Below are 21,250 nucleotides of genomic sequence, written 5' to 3' on the forward strand. Positions count from 1 at the left end.
CTAGTCAGAGGGAAAGCCCATCAATTCGATTCAAGTCATACTTTCTTTTTGGGTTGTGGGAAAAACAGTCATCTAGACTGGTATGAATTAAATTGGCATGATGATGGCTTTCGCTTCAGGTCAGGCTCGACAACAGCACGCAGTTCAATATTATGAATCAGGACCAACGGGACGTGGTGGCTCAGACTCTAGGCTCGTCATGCTTCGACTGCACGCAATGCTCAAGCAGTGGACGCGCTCCCGATTGGCGATCAACCGGCATTGCGAAAACCCCCTAAGCTTGAGCTCTGACAGTCTACAGCTACACGTACAGGGGGTGCTGCGGCCATTAGCGCGGATTACCTGCTGCTAACCTGCTGCTAACCTGCTGCTACCAGATGCTACTTGCTGCTGAAGGGCGATTTGGCGCGAAATCAAAAGTATCGAAAATGCACGTCCCCACGTGACAGTGTGCCCAATCAAATCCATCCCGGCAACAGCAAGCCTCTTTTGGTCCCTCAATTGGATTATCGCTGGCGACTCCAGAAAATTTCCCAATCGCCAGCTCAAGCCACCACCACCACCGGCGCCGATTCGCACCCACCACGACAGCGATTGCCCAAGACGACTTGGCTACCAAGTTGCTGCCAACCGTGTTGAGTTTGTCCTTTTTATTTGCCGTCAAGCAGAGCCCGCAATCGCAATGGCCCTCAGCACCTCGAGGTCGGCGGCACAGCTCGCCCGGCAAGCTCTGCAAAGCTCGACCAAATCCTCCTCGCCCGCCATAGTCACACGATCTCTCGCCGCCGCCGCCACTGCCACAACAACACCACAACGGTCCTTTTCGTCCTCGAGCAGGTCACTACAGGAAGATGCCTCCGCCCTTTCGTCCGAACAAGCGCCCCGGTGGGCCTACACCCCGAAGCGCATGAAGGCGCCCTTCAGCCCGCACATGACCAAGGACCCGAGCCGCTCCGTCTGGGCCGTCAACGAGTCGTCCCAGAAGCTCGACGATGCCCTCGCCAGCCTGCTCGGCCACGGCGGCGACCGCCTGCTGCCGGACGAGCTCAAGTGGCTCGCCGTCACCCACAAGTCCTTCGACCAGGGCCGCCGCGGCTTCAACGACCGCCTCGCCTTCCTGGGCAAGCAGATCGCCACCATGGAGGCCATGCAAGGAATCTTGAGCTCGCAATACTCTAAGCCCGCGGCCGCGACCCCGGCTCCTTCAGTTCACCCCACCGAGGGCGTCATCGGCGAGGTGGTGGAGGGTATGGCCAACGAGGGCAAGGGCATCCCGGAGGATATCTACGGCGACAGGCGGGAGCCTTTCCAGCACGCCGCTCTGGAGAGGACAGACGAGCTGAGCAGCTTGCAGGCTAACGATATCCTCAGCCTGAAGAAGCTGCAGAAGCTTGCTGTAGAGACGGGCATTGCCGGAGTTGTGCGGTGGAAGCCGAGAAAGGTGAGTGCACCAATTCCCATTTGAACTCTCTAGGGTTCCTTGGAACATCCTACTAACCCATTCGACCAGCCCGAAAGCTTGAAAGCCTCGGGTATCCTGCCCGTCATGGGCGGAGCTATTTACGCCATTATCGGAGCCATCTCCTTGCAACACGGCGGAAAGGTCGCGAGCAAAGTTGTCCGGGAGCGGATACTGAGGAAAATCAAGCCCAACTAAGTTCAAATGCGACGAAAAAACTAGAAAATATGACATAAGAAGCCCAGGGAGCATTGTAACAACATGTATAAAATACTATATCCATGTGTATAACGACGTTATAGAGCACCGTTCATTATATCCAAAGCCGGCTCTCTCCTCATTGAGTATCATTTGCTCGAAATCTCACTGCGCAGTCGGAGACCAGGGTTAGTTTTTGTACTAGAGGTATGTTGCTTTCAAAACAGCATGCTGCTGATTCGAGGACCGCATCGACTTGACAGAACCCTAGATCAAGTGAAATCCGCAATGGACTAGGATCACCTCATTGGGCCAAGAATAGCCGTTACACCCACCTTGTGTTCTGAGAATAACCAACCCAAGTCGAATATTAGAAGCCGATAGAGGCGGGATGGGGTCTTGCGAAATCAAACTGCCGAGTTATTCAGCACTGGGTAATGGCCATAGCCCACCCACACACAGATCAAATGTTGATCCAATCAACAGGCTTGAAGTAGTAGATCAAGGGCTTCTTCTGGAATGTATGCCCTATAAGTCGAATGATATATAATGACTGGCCACAGAAAAGAAGACGCCAAGTTGTACCTTGCATGACGCCTATTTGGTTTTCCATGGCAGATGTGCTCTCTCTCCCACTTTGCTGTCCATCTGCTCCTCCTTTGGGTGGGGAGCAGACAGCAAGCAAGAATTGTCGGATCATGCCTACGTCACCCTCCGAATTCCGATGGGATGGTCTGCAAGCCCATATTAACAGTAGTAATAAAACGAAAGTCGATATATGTCCAACTCCAGATCAGAACCAAGATTAGAAGACAGATTAGAAGCAAGATCCAAAGCAAAGATCAGCAGCAAGTTTATTTCTACCTCGAATCTGTCTCGGCCAGGCCCCGGTCATTCGGACAATTTGGACTTTGGAGAACCCCTGCCCAGCACCTTACTAAAAAGGGCAACTAACACAAATGCGGGTTGTCCGCCGATCTTGGTAGCAGCAACAACATCATCCTTGGATCAATCCAACCTGCCTACTTTTTCCCTCGTATCAGCATCTTCTTCCGCGAGAGTTTTCGCCCTACCTGGCCAGCCTACATCCTTATACCGAATCGCAGTCCAGTCGGCCAGCTCATTCTCGGGGTTCTGAGCTAGCGGCAGTCCGAAGTCCACTGTTTTGTTTGCTTAGTTCGATCTCCCCACCCCTTCCATTCACCAAGATTGGAGCGATGGACTCGCTGCAGAAGAAGCTTCTGCCCTTGGCGGGTCACCGGCCTCTCCTCCACCGGCTCCGCCTGCCCTACCTCCTCATCGTCCCGGCGCTGCTCGCCATCGCCACCGTCGCCCTGCTCGGCTTCCACTCGGACCTCGACATCGCGGCACTCTACTCGCAGTGCCACGCCAGGTCGCGCCTGCGCTGGGTGTCGCGCGTCCCCGTCGTCGGCGCGCCCTCGTGCTTCCTCATCTCCTTCTTCCAGCTCGCCGTCGGAGGCGGCGACGACGACGGCCACCACAATCATACGTCCTTCCGCGCCCTCGCCATCATGAGCGTCGTGCTGTCCTTCATTGCGGCTCTGCTCACGGCCAACCTGGTTGAGTCGGCCCGCCTCTGCAACCGTCGGAGCTGGCTCCTCGCCCGGCCCACCTTGTCGTGGCTCGTCTTCAACCTGATCGGAGGCGCCCTCGTCTGGGATATCGTCATCGTGCCCGAGTTCCTCCGCCGCGCCAAGCACGTCCAGGCCGCCAAGGAGTCGGCCGCGGCCGAGCAGTTGCGAGATGTCGACTCGTTCATCGACGTCGAGGTGCGCGGCCTCACGAGCCAGGTCGAGGTGTATGCCATCCCGCTGGCCGTGCTGTTTGGGTTCGTGGCGCCCAGCGTGGCCATGCTGGCGACGGCGGGCCACCCCATCGCCGTCGTGGTCTGGCTGTTCTTCCCGCTCTGGGTTTCCCTGGTGCGGTACGTCGTCAAGGTCGTCGGGGTCAACGCCATCCGCGATCCCGAGCCGCACCGTCTCGAGTCTCATCGGCTATCTCTCGGCCTGGTGTACGCGGTGCCCGTCGTGTGCTCCATCGCGTCGCACGTCTTCCTCCTGGTGAACGTCTTCGGCAGCCCTGACGATCGTAGGGAGATGACACGGGCGACGACCAAGTTCATCCAGATCGACACCCTCATCATCGGCGCCACCGTCCTCTACTGGCTCCTGGTCGAGGCCGGCCTGCTGACTATGCTGGTCATGATTGTCAGCTCCGTCGTGCTCGGTCCTGGCGCTGGCTTGAGTGGGTCCTGGCTGATGAGGGAGAAGGCCATCGAGAGGTATCCTGATGGTGCGGGCGGTGAGCGAGCTGCAGCTGGAGATGAGCAAGATCCGGACGAGGAATCACCGCTCTTGCGGCCATAGGATTATAAATCCGTATGCCCGCCCTATTACCTAGCATATATTCCAAGAATAGACATCCGAACATACCACCTGAAGCAACGGGGCTGAAAACCCTACCACAACCACGCGCACCCATCTGGCGGTCCTATCCAGACTACTCCGTGCACCTTCTGTTTTGCAGCTGTGTTGTGGTACGCTACTGTACGATCCATATTGGCGTGCCGCGACGGGTAACCGTCGGACAATATAATCCCCTCAAAATCGCGCACCGGTTTCATTTCGACGTGTCCTTTAGGCGGCATCATATCCGTGTGCCGTAGCTGCCCAGCCCGGCCCTATCATGGCAGTAGGCGTCGAGAAGCGCGCCCCTTTATTATGCTTGCTGGCGCTTTTCGGGACGGCACATGAAACCTTGTTTCCATTCTGTCGTGCCGTTCGGATTTACTCCCCCTCAATTGGAAACACGACTCGATACCACCACCCGACTCAGGTCAAACCGGTGTCCGAACTCAATATACCGGTTTGCAATGTCGCATCCTCCTACTCGTCCAACCAGGGCGGTGGGACCACCGGTTCAGACTACTTTAGTGCGCGTGAGAAAAAGGAAAAAAAAGATGGTTGTTCCCGATTCAGATGGCTTGCATCTCCAGGGGGGCATCGCGCTTCTGGGCGACAACGAACCTGGCGCGCGGCTTATGGCTGCAGGATGGGACGGCAAGAAGTTGGCAGACAACGACGAATAGTTTGAGGCGCAGGCTGCTATCCGAAGCAGACTTCATTTCCGATTAATACGGATCACATGCCGATTAATTGAAGTCTATCCTGCGGCCCGTCTTATTGGCGCTGGCGCGAGACGATGTCGTCGTCATGCCACTGTCTTAGTAAATACACCAAAGATGCAGCTTTTTCCAAAAAGTCGCATGAAATCCTGCCTTGGCCGACGGGGCCATGTGAAGCCCGAAAAGCAGGATTCACGAACGCCACCGGACTATGTCGCCTGAAAATTAGAAGGTATATCCCAGGTCGCTGCATCCTCAACGTTACATCCGGCCGGCAGTCGGACGAGCAGGGGATGGTGTCGGACGACCACAAGTTCTGCGCCCGCAAAGTTTCAATCGAAATGGCCCTGCGACCCTGAAAGCCGACCTTGGCCTGAACACGGGTCGATTGGGAATAGTGTCGGCTGTTGTTCTGGGAAAAGGAGGAGGAGTTGTTGTCGGGGCCAAGGCAGGCCAATCAATTGCCCCGCCATGGATGGAAGGATAAAGTAAAAGACAAGGCCTCTCGCCATGCATCCCCTTCTCAAGTCAACAACTCAACCGACCATCCAACACCACCAACCGAATCAAGCCCCGTAGCATCCGTCACAAGAAACTGGGCAGACAAAACTTTCAGGGCGCCATTTATCCCTCAAAACAACAACTTACACACACATACACATACACACACACATCTACACAAGCCAGAGAGCTCGAGTGGAAGAGAGACAGGGGATAGCGACGGCGAGCACAACCACAACCACACACACAACACACACCATGAAGCATCACTGGATAACGAGCGACACGCCGGACTACCTGCTGGACAAACCAAGCGACACGCCAGACTCGGACTGCATCCCGACGTCTACGAGTAGTAAAGAGCAACCGTCACCTGAAATGGCTCAAGAGGAGCGGTCATTTCACCTCTTCCCGCAATTGCCCTTGGAGATCCGCCAGAAGATCTGGTAAGTTCCGAGTCGTCTCCCCGTCTCCCCGTGCCTCACCGCCAGCCCCGCCCGGTTGCATATCTCACGATGGCCTCGCCCGATTTGCTGCCCCTTTTGGTTGCCCTGTATACCTTTCTGTATTCGGGTGTAAATCCGTATGAAAAACCGGATTCGTGCTTTATTCCATCCTGTCGCCCGCTTTTCGTTCCCCTTTTCCTTTTCCGCACCCCCTCCTTCTCTGTCTCGCTTGTCATCATTTCTTCCTTGCTTTCTGTCTTGCTCACCATGCCACCACCCCCATAGGCGCCTCTCCCTAGAACCCCGCGTGCTCGAGCTGCACTCGCGCCGCACGCACTACGCCCAGGCCGAGGACTGGCCCTGGCGGTCCGACTGCTTCAACCCGGCGCTGCTGTCCGTGTGCGACGAGGCGCGCGGCGAGGCCCTGGGCGCCCTGACGGTGGCGCTGCCGATGCCGCACGGCGGCATGCTGTACTGCGACCCGATGCGCGACGTGCTGGTGGTCCTGGGCGACTCGGACCTGCCGCGCCTGCGCCGGCTCTTCGCCGAGGTCGAGGACCAAGACCCGCGCGGGCTGCGGCACCTGGCCCTCAGCGTCGCGTGCTGGGCGCACGATTACGCGGGGCCCACGCTCCGCATCTGGCAGCGCGCCCTCTTCCACAAGCTCGACCGCCTCACCCTCGTGCTCTACCGCGGCCGCGACCCCCGCCGGGCTTCCACCGCGGCACCTGTCGGCTCGACAGCTTCGAGGAAGGGTCCGACCACCGCTACATGCAGTACCTCGTCCTCGTCGACCGGTTCAAGCAGTTCCGCGGCCGCGGCGACTCGTGGATGGTCGTGGGCAAGGCGCAGATCCGGATCGAGGAGCTCGTGTTCATGGCGGAGGATGGGTCGAGGCTGGAGTGACGTTTTCTTTTCTGGTTTCTCTTCTTCTTCTTCTTCTTGATGATAGGGTACGGGGTAAACTTATACATAGGAAATAACGAAATGATTGATGACGTATAAACTATTGCAAATAACTTAAGATCTGCAGCGAGGCATTCTTCTGACATCATCTCTCTTTTCCATGTCGATACCCATGTCATACGACCTTTTGCCCGCATGTATCTCCTATAATCCATGAGCCCACGTGCTTGACATGTAACCACTATACCTGTCAACTTGTTGCGCACTCCTGGTCGTTGATGCAGATGATCTCAGAAAATGCAATTCTCAGATATTCGAAGAACTCTCAACAGCCAGGCCGATGAAGACGGCCAACACTGCCGCATAAGCAGCAGTGTTGGACATGACTTCTTTAGGTTCTGTTAAAGACCATGCCATTGCAGCCCCGAATACAAAAACGAAGTTGATGGCGGTGAGCAGACAAGCCAACAATCCATTATTAAAAGACATGATGATCATTGGAACCAGGAGAAAAGTAGCACTAAACAACGCCATTGAATGCCGCCGCAAAATATCCCATTTCTCCTGATTCTTGTAGTCACGGGATCCGCCGATAGGCTGGATGTCCTGTTCCCAAGGGCCGGGGACTTTGATCGTGTTTTCGTCCGAGGATCCAATCGAGGTTCTTAAGGAGTTCCAATCGAGGCGATAGACAGATTCCCCCCGAGGATCTTCTCCAGCACGTGGTTGTCAACAAGCCTCCGTCCCATGATGAGAAATGGGTCTTTCGGATGCCTGCTCCACCTGTTCATGTATTCGTAGTCTTGCACCAGCTTCACTACAGATCACGTTTCCATCGCGCTCAGCTCAGTTGGCACGAAGCTTGGAGGCTCGGGTGAAGAACAGTAGAGAACACATACCGTATGTATCAACGTCAGATTCCCAACCTTTAGGTTCTTTGCCGTTGAACTGGATCTCGGCAGCGTGTTCAGCGAGTTTCCACTGCACCTTCCTCAACCTGAGGCTCTGCATCTCCGCTATATTGACCTGCAAGCCGTATTTTCCATTCGGCTTCGCCATGACATCTGGTACTCTCTCCTGCTCGGAAGACTGTTTCGTGATGAGTTTAAGCAGGGAAGCAGGCAAATCCGCAAAGCGCTCTCCGATGCTTGGGGCTCGTATCTCAATGACCTTGATGAGCTTTTTGTGGTGAAGGGCGACCGCAAAAGAGGGTTCATCTCGTCTCGGGCTCGATCTGGGCCTTGTGATTATGTTAAATGATATGGCCACCATAACACTTTAGTCTATACATATACCTTGCTGCTGGGAACCTGTTTCCTGCAACTGGTCAGTTGGTGCGGGTGGATGTTATAGATTCAGCGAGACCACTGCACCTCGTGGGGTCGTGCCAACATCATTGGCGTCCTCAGCGATAGAACTTCCAGTAGCAGTTGACTGTGGTTGTCGACTATCTCTCAAAACTTGCTGTGGGTGGTCTTGGAGGGGATTCGAAGCCCGATTCGAGTACTGGACTTGAGGCCTGCTGATCGTGTGGCTAGCCTGTGCTTGCGGTGGTTGGGTCTGTGGCTCTCGCATGTTGGTCGCCAGATAGTTCCCGTTGCTCGGAGCCGCTCGGCCAGCTTCGAGATCGCGGACTATTACATCAAGCTCAATGGAAGGCACGTTTTGTGACATGATTTCGCCGTCCGGTCATGAAACCACCATCCAAATGGGATCTAAACAATTTGTTGTAAAATGTTTGAAGTGTTTTTGTTTGCCCACTTGGGTGTTGTTTGGGATTTGGTTTCCAGCCTGCTTGATCTATGGGGGATTGTTTTCATCTGCCGGCAGTAAAATATCAAAAGGAGGGGTATGCTCTCATGGGGGTGATGACCTCCTGTCACACCATGACTGGGCATTATCATCCAATGACGCCTGCAGGGCGTTTGGCAGCGGTAAAAGACACTTGCAGCGTATGCTGCATCCGTGTTTGAAGCAAGCTGTTTAGATGGCCGGCCTTTACAGGTAAGGGTATTTACCCACTCACCCAGTTGCACACTACCAGATAAGACAGTACTATAAAAGTCTCTATAGTACGAATCCTTCATTACATCCTCACATTCATTTTACTTCTATAGATACCTTGTCTGCATTTCGCCGCACTAGGTTGGCCTTGCACCGGAAAAGAGTGCAATGGCATGCTTCAACCCACATGTAAGATCGCAGTTGAATAATTTTTTCTTTTATTTTAAATGAAGCAAGCTAATTCAAAAAAGAGAGGCTTATAATAGTAACGAATACATTATGATAATCACCTTCCGTCCAGTACATGCAGTTCCAAGTAGCAGGTTCTATTTCGATGCCTACCCCCGAAGCGTAATAACAACCACCGCACAGCAGCTTATTGGTACTACATGTTGTTATCTAGGCACTAGTAAACCACTACCACCTGAATTTTGGTATCGGTAAGAAGCCTAGAAATTTAGAACAATCTCTGTGGTTTCTTGTCCCTCCTTGCACTACCAAAATCATTATTGCCATTCCCGCTAAACCAATTCCTGTAACAGTTAAACACCAACACCATGGCTCCCCGAAAAAGCAAGACGACGGAGAAGAAGACACATAAGAAGGGTAAAAAGAGGATTTTAAGCCCGTCGCATACAAGGGCCGCGGCTTCATCGGCGAGCTCACCGACGGCGGCCGCAAGGTCATTTGCCACATGCCTTCCCGTGCCAGTAAACGACGCCCCGAGGGCGAAGCCTGTCGTGCCATTCTCACCAACGAGCAGGCGCACATCGCGAGCCACATCATTCGCGAACACGACCCGAAGTCGGCTCACTTCCGAGACACGATGAAGAGCCCGGCCAACCCCTGGACCTGTTGTGGCGGCAAGACCCATGACAGCTGGGTCAATTACTTGGCTCACTTGCGTCGCAAGCACGGTTTCAAGGGTTCGTCCAAGGCCATTCGCGAGGCTGGTGGTGTAAGTTTTACCTGCTATTGCTGAAGATTGTATTCCCATGCCCTTCTCTCCCTCATCCGCCGTCCAGTATTACTTACTCCTTCCCGCTCATGGACTAAGCAACGTCCTCATGGTTTCTTGACCCCATTTACTGAAACCTTTTCTTTTTCTAGGCCAAAATCGACGCGAAGACGGACCAGGTCATGGGACCCAGAACCGGACCCAGAACCGTGGGAAAATATGATGTTAGTTCGGCTGCCGTGCAGGAAGACAGTAGCGGCGAAGACGAGGAGGAAGACTTAATGTTTTCGATGGCCTTGTCTCCTCCTGATCACGACACAAAGGGACCTGAATACGATAATGATGATGACAAGGATGGTGGGCTTGGCCCGTCGGGTGCTGCTGGAGGCCTCATCGAAGCAGTCGCTTAAGCGAGAGAACTAAGATAGGCGTGCCCAGTGTGGTGGTTGAGCAGGTAAGTGATATCCTAAATTCCATGTTTTCTACTATTGCTCTTTGAGTGGCTAATGATATTATCTCACCAGTGGAACTGCCACTCAGCTCTCTACAGTAACATACAATTCTTGACTGGTTCTTTTATCGTGGATGCTAGACGAATTCGGAACATGTATCTCTATTGATCAATGAGTAGCAAGAATCATCATTATAATCACTCCCGGTTGAATGAGGCATCGTAATAGGCTCGTCCAATAACGAGCCTGAGATAAGACACTCTGAGATAATCCAGCCCGGCGAAGTGTTGACTTGCAAGATGATGTGGATAGTTTTACTGCTACAGTAGGCGATGTCGCCGAGGTTGGAGAAGCTGCTTGGGACGGTACAGCTTCATGCGACATTTGTGTTTACTACTATGTGTCTGAGTGTATCTAAGAGCCTTGATACCAGTACTCGCCTCCATTGTCTCCCAAACTAACATCGTATTTTGATGGAAGTAAGTCTAGGAAGAGAGGGAACTGTCGTCCATATTACCGTCTGGAAGGTCTTCCCGCGCAGCTCGTTGTGCTGCGAGGTGTTCGATACCGGATGGGTAGGCGATGCTATCGTACCAGTGGTCCTTGACGCCATCGATCTCCTGTTCTTTGGACGCCAAGTGCTCCTCTTCCTTGTTTGACCTTTGGAACCTATAAAACCATAGATCGTCTAAGTCCTCGGCCTCGATCTTCATCCAGCCCCGTCGGGTCAAGACCCAACTGTGATCGTAGCAAAAACTTGTTTCGATGGTGTACGGGGCGGAGTGTCGAATAAACCACGGCTCGAATATCCATAGGAACGCGAAACCGGCACCACGCCATTCCTGTTGTTGTGACACAGGTCATTATTAGCAAAATTCCGATAGGATAGATGATGTGCTCTTCTCTCCCGCCTGCATCAGCGACGATGTCCTGCTCGGCTGTGATTAACTTACACGTTTCTGCGCTGAATCGACCGCCACGCGCAACGGCGACGTCTCGTCGGGGAGGGCCAGGAGCGACCGCAAGACCTCCTCGTCCACGACCAAGAAGTCGCGGAAGCGGGGGTTCCGCTGGCACTCGACATCGACGTCGCCCCCTTGGCCGGCCACCCACCTGCCGAAGACGTCGCAGACCCGCTCGATGTCGGCGCGGGAGGCGTCCCGGATGCGGGGGATGTCGAGCTCCGCCCCGGCGTCTTGCACCACGTCGAACCGCAGGCGGCGGCCGAGCTCCGCGTTGATGCACCCGTCGGGCTTGTGCGAGGCCTCGCCCTTCTCACCCCATAGACTGAACCGGGTCTTGTGCACGTAGTACTGGCGGATCCATCGCTCCAGCTTCGCTATGGCGGCGGGGAACAGGGCGTTGGACTCGGGCGTGTAGACGGTGCGTAGAACTAGAAGGTCCGTAGTTAGCAATGCAAGGGGGAAAGGGTGATGGCGAAGCGTTCTTACTGGTGTAACCCCAGTCGTCTTGGCTATTCCAACAAAGTTGCTTCAATCGCCAGAGAGCTTCGGGATCTCTGCCCTTGACCCGACGGGGATTTTGAGTGAGCTCGTACTCGTACGGGAATTCGACACCATGTTCGTTTATATAAACGGGCCTAGTGTTATCCTCCATACTCCAGTTGGCAAGTCGTCTCTGATATATCGCAAGTTAAGTGGATACTCTTCTTTTGTTGCAGCGTGAAGAGTCGCGGTTGTGGAAGCCGGGTAGAGGATCAGTTGTGCTGAAGAAGTTGTTACTTCAAAACTCGGCGTTCAGCTTATGGCGTAGCTGCCGCTTCCTGCACGGGAAATACAATACTAATACTCAGCTCATTAGAATATCTAATGAAGATTATATTGAGCGAAATATCAGGTTTTTGGGGAAAGAACGAGCAGATATACAAGTTTGTAAGTGATCTAGTGCAATTGGCTGATCCGCAGAATGGGGAATACTGCCTAGAGAGAGGAGCCTGGAGCCTAAAACTTGTGGATGAGTAGCGCCTAATTCAGCAATTGCGCCCGCGCTTTAGGCCCATCTACCGACCGATTCTCCACAATCCACCCCTCTATTTCAACGACCACGACACCAGAACAGGATACGGGCTGAGTCTCGAGCCGTAAGGGGCGCTCAAGCCTTGTTGATGGACCGTTGCGTCCTGGGCTCACGCCGAGTTCTGGCTGTGCTCTCAAGCGAGATGGCTCTTCAGCTAGATACCGAGTCCCTGGGGTGTCAGCCCCCCCCCACCGCCCTCTGTTTTAGTGGCGTTACTTGTGACAGCAGGCGGGGTCAATTGGTTTAGCTGACAAGCTGACCGGGCCCCGAGCAAATCCAGGACGAAAAAGGGGCTAGGATTCCCGAGTTTTACCAACTATGCACCATTTCCCGTCTCATCTAGTCCATCAGAACTCGCACACCCTTGCTGTCCTTGTGCGTCAGCGGAACGAACATGTCATGGTCGTACCGCACGTCCAGCTCCGTTGTCTCATATAGGCGCATGTGCGGGATAACCCGCAACACCAACGCCGTCAAGCACAAGTAGAGTTCGCAGTACGCGAGCCTGGCAAGCGATATGAATCAGATCCTCATCAGAAACCGTTCCACAACTACATGGTCGCGGGAGGAGGAACTAGAGAAGAACGAACGCGCATTTGGGTTTGGAACTTACTGCATCCCGATGCACGCCCGGCTGCCCTTGGAAAAGGCCAACTGGTGCCGCTCCAGCTCCTTGCGCAGCTGCCCCTTGTCGTCGAGCCAGCGCTCCGGGATGAACGAGTGCGGAGTCGGGCCACACGCCCTCGTCGTGGTGGCTGATGGCCGACGACATCCCGACGGCGTAGCCGCGGGGGATCACGTACTCGAGCCGGACGGGCGCCTCGCCGCCTCCTCCCGGCGGCGTCCACTCGCCGCGGTAGACCAGGTCCTCCTGCGTCGCGACGCGCGCGGTGCGGGCCGACACCCCGTACGAGAGCCGCAGACCCTCCTGGAGGACGGCGCCGAGGTACGGCAGCCGCTCGAGCGCGGTCCACACGGGTAGCTGCTTGGGGTCGCTGACCGCGCCGCGCAGCTCCTCCGCGAGCTTCGCGAGGATCACCGGCTTGTCCAGGAGGTGGTACGTGATGACCGACAGCGTCCAGCTGGTGGTCTCGGTCCCCGCGGCGAGCACGGCCGCCGCTTCGTCCGAGATGCGCCTCATCGACTTCTCGTGCGCGGGCAGGCTCGACTCGAGCAGCTCGCCGAAGACGGTCTGGCGCTTGCGGACGATGCCGGCTTTGCGGTCTGCCTTGGCGCGTTGGATGAGGTTCGGGATGTCTGTCTGGATGGTCTTGATGAGGAGCGCCATGTCGTTGGACATGTACTTTGACAGCCTGGGTGACAACGTGAGCTTGTTAGGCGAGAGAACAGGGGGAATGGCAAGTAAGAGACTTTAATTACGCACCACGATGCGGCGAGAGAGAGATGACGCAAGAATGGGAAATACCGAAACACGTAGACGGTCTGCAAGAAGGCGTACGTGGCGGCCCGGTAGTTCGGGTACCACGACTCCTGGGCCAAGAACCCAAAGCTCTGGCCGAAACAGTAGTCGGAGATGGTATCGGACGTGAAGCAGCTGTAGGACATGGTCACGTCGATGGGCTCCCCCTTGCCGCTCTCCAGCAGCAGCTTGTCGCATAACCGCTGCACAAGGACCTGGATTTCGGGTTCCAGCCGGCCGATCTGCGCGCGCGAAAAGAACTTGGACAGAGCGGCGCGGCGTATGCGGTGTAAGTCATGGTCGCTGGTGGCGAAGCCTGCGTACTCGATCCTGATTTCCGTCTTGAAGGTTATTATTGCGCGCCACATCGAAGCAGTTGCACAAGAAGAAGGGGGAGGTGCTGCTTACGTAGAGCCGCGGTTCTCGTGGATAGGCTTGTCGCGCTTTCGTCCGCCGACGGCGTAGATCTCGTCGGCGAAGCTGTAGTCGGCGCAGTGCACCTCGCTTGGATTGATGCGAACGATTGGGCCTTGGAGATTGGTTGCTCAAGTCAGCGCGAATTCTTCCTTCCTCGTCGTTAACGCCTTCACGGGGCTGGCGCGCACTACATGCCGTATTTCTCATGCATCTTTTGGATCCGCTGCGTGTAGCGACCATACTGGATGGTGTCGTAGTAGAACTCGGGCAGGTACGTCGCGGCCGCGAGCCTGGGCCCGGGAATGTGGCTCAGAGGATGGAAGGGGGACAAGTTCCATGCCGCCAGGATGAGCTGGTATGCGAGCAGGCCACCGGCAACGATGAGTGCGATCTGAAACATGGACAATTGGGTCAACGCCTCGTAGGCAGCAGACTGCGACGCCATGATGGCTTGGTGATAGTGGCAGGGAATTGACTGTGACGCTGACAAGAATTCGGAGAAAACAGGAATATGAGGTTGCTCGTTAACATCTGCTCGCAAGTATGTGTAAACCCGTTATTGATAACTATGACTCGTTGTTAACCGGCGTTTTTACTATATTCACTTTACGAAAGCAGAACTGGCCAAGGTTTGGTTCGATAACTTTCGATGATCGCATATGGCTTCAAGGTTCAATGGCTGATATGCGCTGTTACGATCATTGACGTATTGCGCCTGCCCCTTGCACCCCTGCTGGCCAGGGAGTATATTATAGTATACAGGGGGCGGCCATCACGAGTCATGGCTCATTAGCCCAGCACTCCTCCATGCATCTATATTGTACTACTATCATGGTTCCACTTCTTCAGGGTTGATGACCCCTGCCCCTTTTGGGTTTACCGCGGCAGGGAATGAAATGGAACTGCGATAAGGCAAGGGTGCGTGCAACGGCACGGTGGGGACCCCGTGTCCGTGGCGGAGTTTGCTACATGGTCGTGGTCATCCACCGCGGGGTCACGAATGCGAACAGGCAGTGTGCGGGATATCATTAATGGGTCAGTACAAATGAGGCGAGACTGACAATTGCCATGAGACTGACAGTCAAAGCGGTGTTGGATCATCAATGATGGGATGGGATACACGGACTAACAAGAAGGCTATCAGAACAGCTGGAGTCAAGAGTGAAGCAATCAATAGCAAACACTGATAGTCAGTTTGGCTCTTCTCCAGAAGAACCTTTGGCACAATGTGTGTCAGGAACTTCTCACAGTTCGACAACCTACGTTACATTAATGTTGCTATAATATGAACAATCACCAAGAATAATAACCTCAGCGTTATATTTTGGATGTCGATAGACTAATGTAGATAATCAGTAACTCGTCATTATTGAGCCCATATAGCTGAACACATCCCCTGTACCGTCACGCTAATATTGCCGTCTAACCTCAGGAACTCGCCAAGTGACATCTTACCTTCCGGCTTCAGACCCCCTTAACCACTATTTCCCCCATTTGCCGTACCTGCCTAGACGACCCCGAATGTCGCTTTGTGAAAGTACCAAGGAAGTTATCTCACCCTAGTCGCTGAAATGCGGCACCCGGGGTGTTAGGATCACCATCAGCGGCGTCTTATCCCACACATTGTACGTCTTTTGAGACTCCTTCCAGCCCTTGCTCTCGTCGCACAGCTTGATATCGAAGTTCCAGAGCACGCGGGCCAGAATCAGACGCATTTCGGCCATGGCAAGGCTTTATCTTCGTCAGCATGATCCGCGAGTCCCTTTCCGCGGAAACAAAAAGAAAAGAAAAAGAAAAAGGAAAAGAGATCGGGGAGAAACTCACTTCCGGCCGATACAACCCCGAGGTCCCAAACTGAAGGCCTGAGTCGCCTCGAGATGGTCGTCGGCGTACTTTGCAGGCGGCTGCTTGAGCCACCGCTCCGGCACGAAGTCTTCGGGATCGGCAAAGTTGGCCGGCGATAGGTTCGCCGCCATGGCATGAACATACGCCACGGTACCCTCGGGGACGTGCCTGTCGAGGATCAGTGATCCACCTTTGGTAGCTACTCTGGGAAGGCCTGCAGAAATGGTGTTAGTTGGCAACTGGAGCGGCGAATGGCATTTAGGCGGGAGAGGCGAAGAAGTTGGAAAGGCATACCAGACGGTACCGGAGCGTAGGTGCGACCTCCTTCTTGGATGACTGCAGACAGGTATTCGATTTCGGACAAGGCATTGAACGTGATCTCATCTTCGGACTTGAACGTGGACCTAATGATGCCTGCCAGCTTCTCCATCACACTGGGTTTGCACAACATGTGATAGATGATCCCGGAGAGATACACGGCGCCTAGGGTTCAGTGTCAGTTTCCGCCATAGCCTTGCCGTGGTGAGATGGTAAAGGCGTGTATACGTACTAGTTTCTCCTCCGGCAATGATGAGGATACTCGAATTGCTCATGATCTCGCCTTCGGACATTCTGAAGACAAATCCCGTGGTTAGTAGTCCGCTTGCCAATTTAACCTTCCTTTTTATCATGTTCCCTCAACTTACCCTTTCTCGTCGTTGTATTTCAACATGTAGCTCATAAAGTCGTGCTTCTCCATCGTGATGCCTCTCTCCAGTCTCTCCCGGGCACGCTCGGTCGCAAAGTTGAACTCGGCCTTTCTTGCCTGGCTCAGCTCGTCGTCGACTACGATGCGGTACGCTATCCGGTTAAGAGGCCAAGGGAAACGGTTCAGGATGCGCTGGAGATAGCTTTGTTTTATCGACCCGAATATATTGGTCACCCACGGCTGCAGTTCGCAGCGAAAGAGTCTAGTCGTTAGCTATGTATGTACGGGCCATTATGTCTTCAGCATGGAGAGAGTGTGACTTACATGGAGCTCGCCGGTCTCCAATCCGCCGAAATCCTTCCCAAATGCTAAGGCACCAAGAACATCAAATGTCGTACATCTAGTGAAGTCCACCGGTTTTGGTGAGCGAAGAGACCTTATAGTGACAAGGAAGTGTGCACGCACGCAAAGCATAGGCCAATATCCAGAGGCTCTCCAGCTCGAGACTGGAGCGTGGCTACCAATTTGTCGACATATCCGCGGATCAACGGCTCCTGCCCGGCCAGGGCTGCCGCGGAAAACATGTGCGTCATCAGTTTGCGCATGCGCCGGTGGCCGTGCTCAGTCGGGACGTTGATCTGTTCATTACGCACAAGACGCTGTTAGCTTGCCAAAAACGTCAAACGGAACGTTCGCTACCCATATTAATGAAGGGGTAAAATAAAACGCTTACAATGTCCGAGTAGCCGTTGGGGTTGGTCCGGACAGCATACGGTGGCTTGGGCAAATTGCCCACGGTCGTGCTGTTGGCACCTGTTTTGTGGCCGTAGATATCGCGCCAGGCCTGACCGTCGTTGTAGCTCAGCAGGTTGGGCTCGAGACGGACGACGGGCCCGTACCGTTTGTGCTGTGCGTGGACGAAGTTGGTCGACTCGCCCCTACATTGGACCAGCATCCACGTCAGGAACGTGGCCCGACATAGGAGCGGCCCGGGATAGCCTCGGAGAGGGTGTAGGTAGACATTGTAGACGGCACGGGCTAGACAACTGGCAGCAATGAGAGTCAGAGCCCATAGTACAGCCTGTAACATTATTGCGTCTCGATCAGTCTGAGCAGTTAGTCAAGTCTGAGCTGCTATCAGTTGGTGTGTTCAAATGAATCCAAGAGTTGAACTACACCTACGTAAACTAGTTTGTTGCTAGACTATGCTCCCGGCACACAAGTATTGCTGTTGGCGAGTGTCAGAAAGCAGATAAACAGGAAACGTCGGGCAGTGACATGGATGGAGGGGATAACAGAAACCCCCAACAGAGAGATAGCCCTCTCCATCCCAGATTAAACCCCCGCCATCAATTGATGCCTCCGGGGAAAGTTCCGGGTGCGAATGTTCCCTGCTCGCGTCCCGCGGCTCCATCGTCGGAACGGAGACCAAGAGGGCGGGTCGATCCAGAAAGCAAAGCTGATGTTGTTTGTACCGCTGCCTCTCACTGATTACTTACTCAGGAGGCTTCAATAACGCCCAGTCGGCCCTCCTCCGACATACGTGGCACTCTCACAACATTCAATACGCCAATTAACCTTCGATTACAGGATGGTTCTGGAGGATTTCAAGGCAAGGACCCCGGCGATGCCTGCCCACAGGCGTAGATGCCCAAATCGAGGATGGTGGTCGACGTTGTTCCAATTCCGAGGAAGTCTCTGTATCTGTGTGGGGGTGCAGATCCGATCGTGGTATTAAGGTTCGCGACTTAATATATCTTGAAGCTTAATAGTATCCCCTTTATAGACGCAATTGGCCACTAACGCGGGAAGGCAATGCGGGTATCCGCGATGCAGCCGCGACTCAGTCTTTGACATGGCATGTGCATGCACCCATGTCAGCGAATGAGTGTCTGCGCTCAAGCTGCGGGCTGGCTGCAAGGCAACAGGGGTGAGATAAGCTCCCTTTTACCAGCCCCGGCTTTTGTCCAGGGAAAACATATCTGACCGGGATGAACCTTCGTGTTTCGGCCAAACTCAAAACGGCCTTTACAATGCGCCTTGGCATAATTCCCACCAGTTACGACCATGTGTTGGCGGCTTGGCATATCGGAGTGTTTTGAAGCGGGCTACAGCACCTGGCTCAAACGGCTGGAAAATATTGCCGTTGAAAACTTCCAAGTTGCTTCGAAAAGTGAACGGCAATCTGGTTGATGCGTCTGGTAGAAAGACAAATGTGCTCTGTATTAAAACAAACGCCATAAAACACAGTAGTTATGGGGGAAGGTAGTATAATCACCATCATGTGGTTTCCATTCATAACAATTGCAATCTGATTTGGACTATGATTGTACCAAAGGATCACGAGACAGACTGAAGGAAGGCGACTAGGAAAACGTGAATCTATCTTCATGTAGTGACAGGAATAGTAAAGCAAATTGGCGCCCCCAACGTTAGTAGACCTAATTGTTCTGAATATCAGATAAATATGATCATCATCAGCTAGCTAAAGAAGTAGTGAACTCCCTCTCCCCCATCACCTCAGACCTGAACTGCCTGCAATGTGGCCTTATTGCTGTGAATATAGTTGGGTGCTTCATCCATGATGCCACCTATCAGGGCTTTTTCAAGGTCGCCGTTGACCAGTGGGCGAGGGGTATCGGGCGTATATTCGTCCGTCAGCCGCTGTATGTGTACGGCGGCGGCGGCAGACTCTTTGGGCTTCTTTTCCGTCTCCTGGACTGGCGGTTCCCGCAGGACCAGGTCGGGGAAGACCTCCTTGGCGCGTTCGGGCAGCGACTCGACGTAGCCGCGCCACATGGCCCGGCAGCCGGGGCACAGCTCGACGCCGCCGAAGCGGTGGATGACCTTGGCCCCGTACGAGGCGCGGTAGCGGCAGCGATCACACTGAGGCGTGCCGGCGCGCTCGAGGATGTCGGGAAGCTCTGGAAACATGAGGTCATGGGCCCGGGTCTGCACCAGGTGGCGGTAGCGGTCGCCCTGGGGGGCCTCCGCGTCCTGGTGCTGTTTATCGACGGTGGCGTCGACGCGGTTCCAGAGCTTGAAGTTCTTGCGCGTCTGGGCCACGATGTCGCTCGTCTCGACGCGGCCGACGGTCAGGTCCTCCTCGACGAAGCGGTAGCGCCGCATCATCATGTGAATGGGCCCGCCGAAGAAGCGGACAAAGTTCATGAGGACGGGTCCCTCGGGCCGGCGCGCGAGGGCCACGTCGACGGCCCAGAGGATCTCGCGCGCGACCCGGAAGGCGTCGACGCGAATCGCGGGCGGGACGTAGCCGAAGGTGCTGTTGGTCTCGCCCTCGCTTCGGTGCTTGTAGAAGGCGACGGCGTCGTAGAGGGTGTCGCCGATCTCGGCCAGGAGCTCGAACTCGGCGTCGGACGGCCAGACGGTGTCGAGGTCGTTGCAGGCGAGGGCCGAGGCCATGGTGAAGCGGGCGAGGGCGTCGCAGTCGCGCATGCGGAACCAGACGCGCGGCGACGAGGCGAGGCCGTTGACGTAGCGGCGGAACGTCTCGCTGTTGCGGTTCTTGCTCGCCTTCTCCGCCGTCATGAGCAGGAACGTCTTGTACTCGCGGGCCATGAGCGCGTGGCCCGGCGTGCCCTCGAACAGCTCCGCGAGGGTGCCGTCGAGCGAGTAGCCCAGGATGCTGTCGCTGGTCTCGACGTCGACCAGGTCGCCCCGGAACTCGGCGATGATGCCCATGATGATGATGCGCATGAAGGCGACGTAGCGCTTCCAGTTGGTGTACTGGGGTATGACACATCTGGTGTATTCCCAGGCGCATGCGTAAGCTTCTTGTTTGAGAGCTACCGACAGCTTATCTATACCGTCCAGATCATGGGCGATATCTGGAGGATAGTACCACGCGTCACGAAACTTGGGGCTCATGATGGATAGTACGGCAGCGAGTCTTTGATCTTAGACAATACGAAGTTGTTTGGTAATGTTGGGAAGAGGCATTGACTTTGTAGAACTGTGACTGAGAAGTCTAGGTAAAATTCGATAGCAATGGACAATACAGTGAGACTGGGCTCTCTGAGACAACCCGGTAGACTGCATAGTTACACAGTATACGACGACTCATTTATAATACCACACACCAAGGAAAGCAAAACCGTCCACATGACTCGAATCTCGGTCACCGAGGTGGGGGTCCGCGGTGATACCCCAGTTACGCCCTGTGATAGTACAAACCTGTAACCAGCCGATGAAGGTACAAGACAAGAGCCCGGCGCTCTGCTGACTGCAGGGGGACTACGAACGAGGGGGCATTTAGCCCAGCGAAGGGGACACAGATGCTGACGTGCGTATACGGCGTATACGACCTTACGCCTCGCCCAGATACTTTACTTGAACTGCGTTGTGAAGTGTCGGTGTGCCAGTTGTGCTTTCATCTTCACCACACCCAGTTACCTGTTCTAGCTATTACTTGCTATTATCTAAAGCCCATACATGCTTATACTATACCTACCGTACACATATCGGGAAAATGGCAGTATGGAGACATTGCCCCACGAGGCTAGCCAGCATTAGACAGTATGCACCAGAAGAGTCATGTTTTGAGGCGGTACTTCTGCAAGGTAAACAAATCCTGATAGACTATACAAAGTTTGATTGAATATATTATCGGATGGCTGCCCAATGGCGGCACTAAGGGCTGGCACATGTTGCGGTCAATGTGATTTGCCTGGAAACGTCGTGTTTTAGACTTTGAACCCCTGCAACCGACTGCTGTTTCACGAAGAAAGCTCCAGGGCGAGGATCCCCTCCGAGG

The 21,250-nt window shown here is 54.5% G+C and overlaps 9 protein-coding genes across 9 annotated transcripts; 4 read left to right on the forward strand and 5 right to left on the reverse strand.

Moving 5' to 3' along the window:
• Positions 1-682: 682 nt before the first annotated feature.
• On the forward strand, positions 683-1,657 carry PG997_014855 (mitochondrial 54S ribosomal protein mL57; the record flags this gene model as incomplete). Its single annotated transcript, XM_066819169.1, has 2 exons — positions 683-1,441; positions 1,511-1,657. 2 exons carry the CDS (start codon positions 683-685, stop codon positions 1,655-1,657), a joined length of 906 nt encoding a protein of 301 aa, XP_066661357.1.
• Positions 1,658-2,874: 1,217 nt separating this feature from the next.
• Positions 2,875-4,044, forward strand: PG997_014856 (uncharacterized protein; the record flags this gene model as incomplete). Its single annotated transcript, XM_066819170.1, has 1 exon — positions 2,875-4,044. The coding sequence occupies one exon, from the start codon at positions 2,875-2,877 to the stop codon at positions 4,042-4,044; it is 1,170 nt and encodes a 389-aa protein (XP_066661358.1).
• Positions 4,045-5,561: 1,517 nt separating this feature from the next.
• Positions 5,562-6,655, forward strand: PG997_014857 (pectinesterase precursor; the record flags this gene model as incomplete). Its single annotated transcript, XM_066819171.1, has 3 exons — positions 5,562-5,749; positions 6,035-6,431; positions 6,527-6,655. The coding sequence occupies 3 exons, from the start codon at positions 5,562-5,564 to the stop codon at positions 6,653-6,655; spliced, it is 714 nt and encodes a 237-aa protein (XP_066661359.1).
• Positions 6,656-6,961: 306 nt separating this feature from the next.
• PG997_014858 (uncharacterized protein) lies at positions 6,962-8,329 on the reverse strand (the record flags this gene model as incomplete). Its single annotated transcript, XM_066819172.1, has 4 exons — positions 6,962-7,281; positions 7,555-7,895; positions 7,951-7,972; positions 8,029-8,329. The coding sequence occupies 4 exons, from the start codon at positions 8,327-8,329 to the stop codon at positions 6,962-6,964; spliced, it is 984 nt and encodes a 327-aa protein (XP_066661360.1).
• Positions 8,330-9,353: 1,024 nt separating this feature from the next.
• PG997_014859 (uncharacterized protein) lies at positions 9,354-10,027 on the forward strand (the record flags this gene model as incomplete). The annotated part of the gene is made up of 2 exons (XM_066819173.1): positions 9,354-9,617; positions 9,770-10,027. 2 exons carry the CDS (start codon positions 9,354-9,356, stop codon positions 10,025-10,027), a joined length of 522 nt encoding a protein of 173 aa, XP_066661361.1.
• A 527-nt stretch (positions 10,028-10,554) lies between these two features.
• On the reverse strand, positions 10,555-12,550 carry PG997_014860 (cytochrome P450 oxidoreductase; the record flags this gene model as incomplete). The annotated part of the gene is made up of 3 exons (XM_066819174.1): positions 10,555-10,911; positions 11,023-11,462; positions 12,469-12,550. The coding sequence occupies 3 exons, from the start codon at positions 12,548-12,550 to the stop codon at positions 10,555-10,557; spliced, it is 879 nt and encodes a 292-aa protein (XP_066661362.1).
• Positions 12,446-14,388, reverse strand: PG997_014861 (uncharacterized protein; the record flags this gene model as incomplete). The annotated part of the gene is made up of 6 exons (XM_066819175.1): positions 12,446-12,611; positions 12,720-12,811; positions 12,846-13,419; positions 13,533-13,856; positions 13,935-14,055; positions 14,139-14,388. The coding sequence occupies 6 exons, from the start codon at positions 14,386-14,388 to the stop codon at positions 12,446-12,448; spliced, it is 1,527 nt and encodes a 508-aa protein (XP_066661363.1).
• A 1,114-nt stretch (positions 14,389-15,502) lies between these two features.
• Positions 15,503-17,566, reverse strand: PG997_014862 (Cytochrome P450; the record flags this gene model as incomplete). The annotated part of the gene is made up of 8 exons (XM_066819176.1): positions 15,503-15,674; positions 15,768-16,002; positions 16,083-16,271; positions 16,339-16,400; positions 16,475-16,716; positions 16,801-16,876; positions 16,942-17,114; positions 17,210-17,566. 8 exons carry the CDS (start codon positions 17,564-17,566, stop codon positions 15,503-15,505), a joined length of 1,506 nt encoding a protein of 501 aa, XP_066661364.1.
• A 1,430-nt stretch (positions 17,567-18,996) lies between these two features.
• PG997_014863 (uncharacterized protein) lies at positions 18,997-20,364 on the reverse strand (the record flags this gene model as incomplete). The annotated part of the gene is made up of 1 exon (XM_066819177.1): positions 18,997-20,364. The coding sequence occupies one exon, from the start codon at positions 20,362-20,364 to the stop codon at positions 18,997-18,999; it is 1,368 nt and encodes a 455-aa protein (XP_066661365.1).
• Positions 20,365-21,250: the final 886 nt, after the last annotated feature.

Source organism: Apiospora hydei (genome assembly GCF_038363865.1).
Source record: "Apiospora hydei strain CBS 114990 chromosome Unknown utg000010l_segment0_segment0, whole genome shotgun sequence".
Taxonomy (NCBI): Eukaryota; Fungi; Ascomycota; class Sordariomycetes; order Amphisphaeriales; family Apiosporaceae; genus Apiospora; species Apiospora hydei.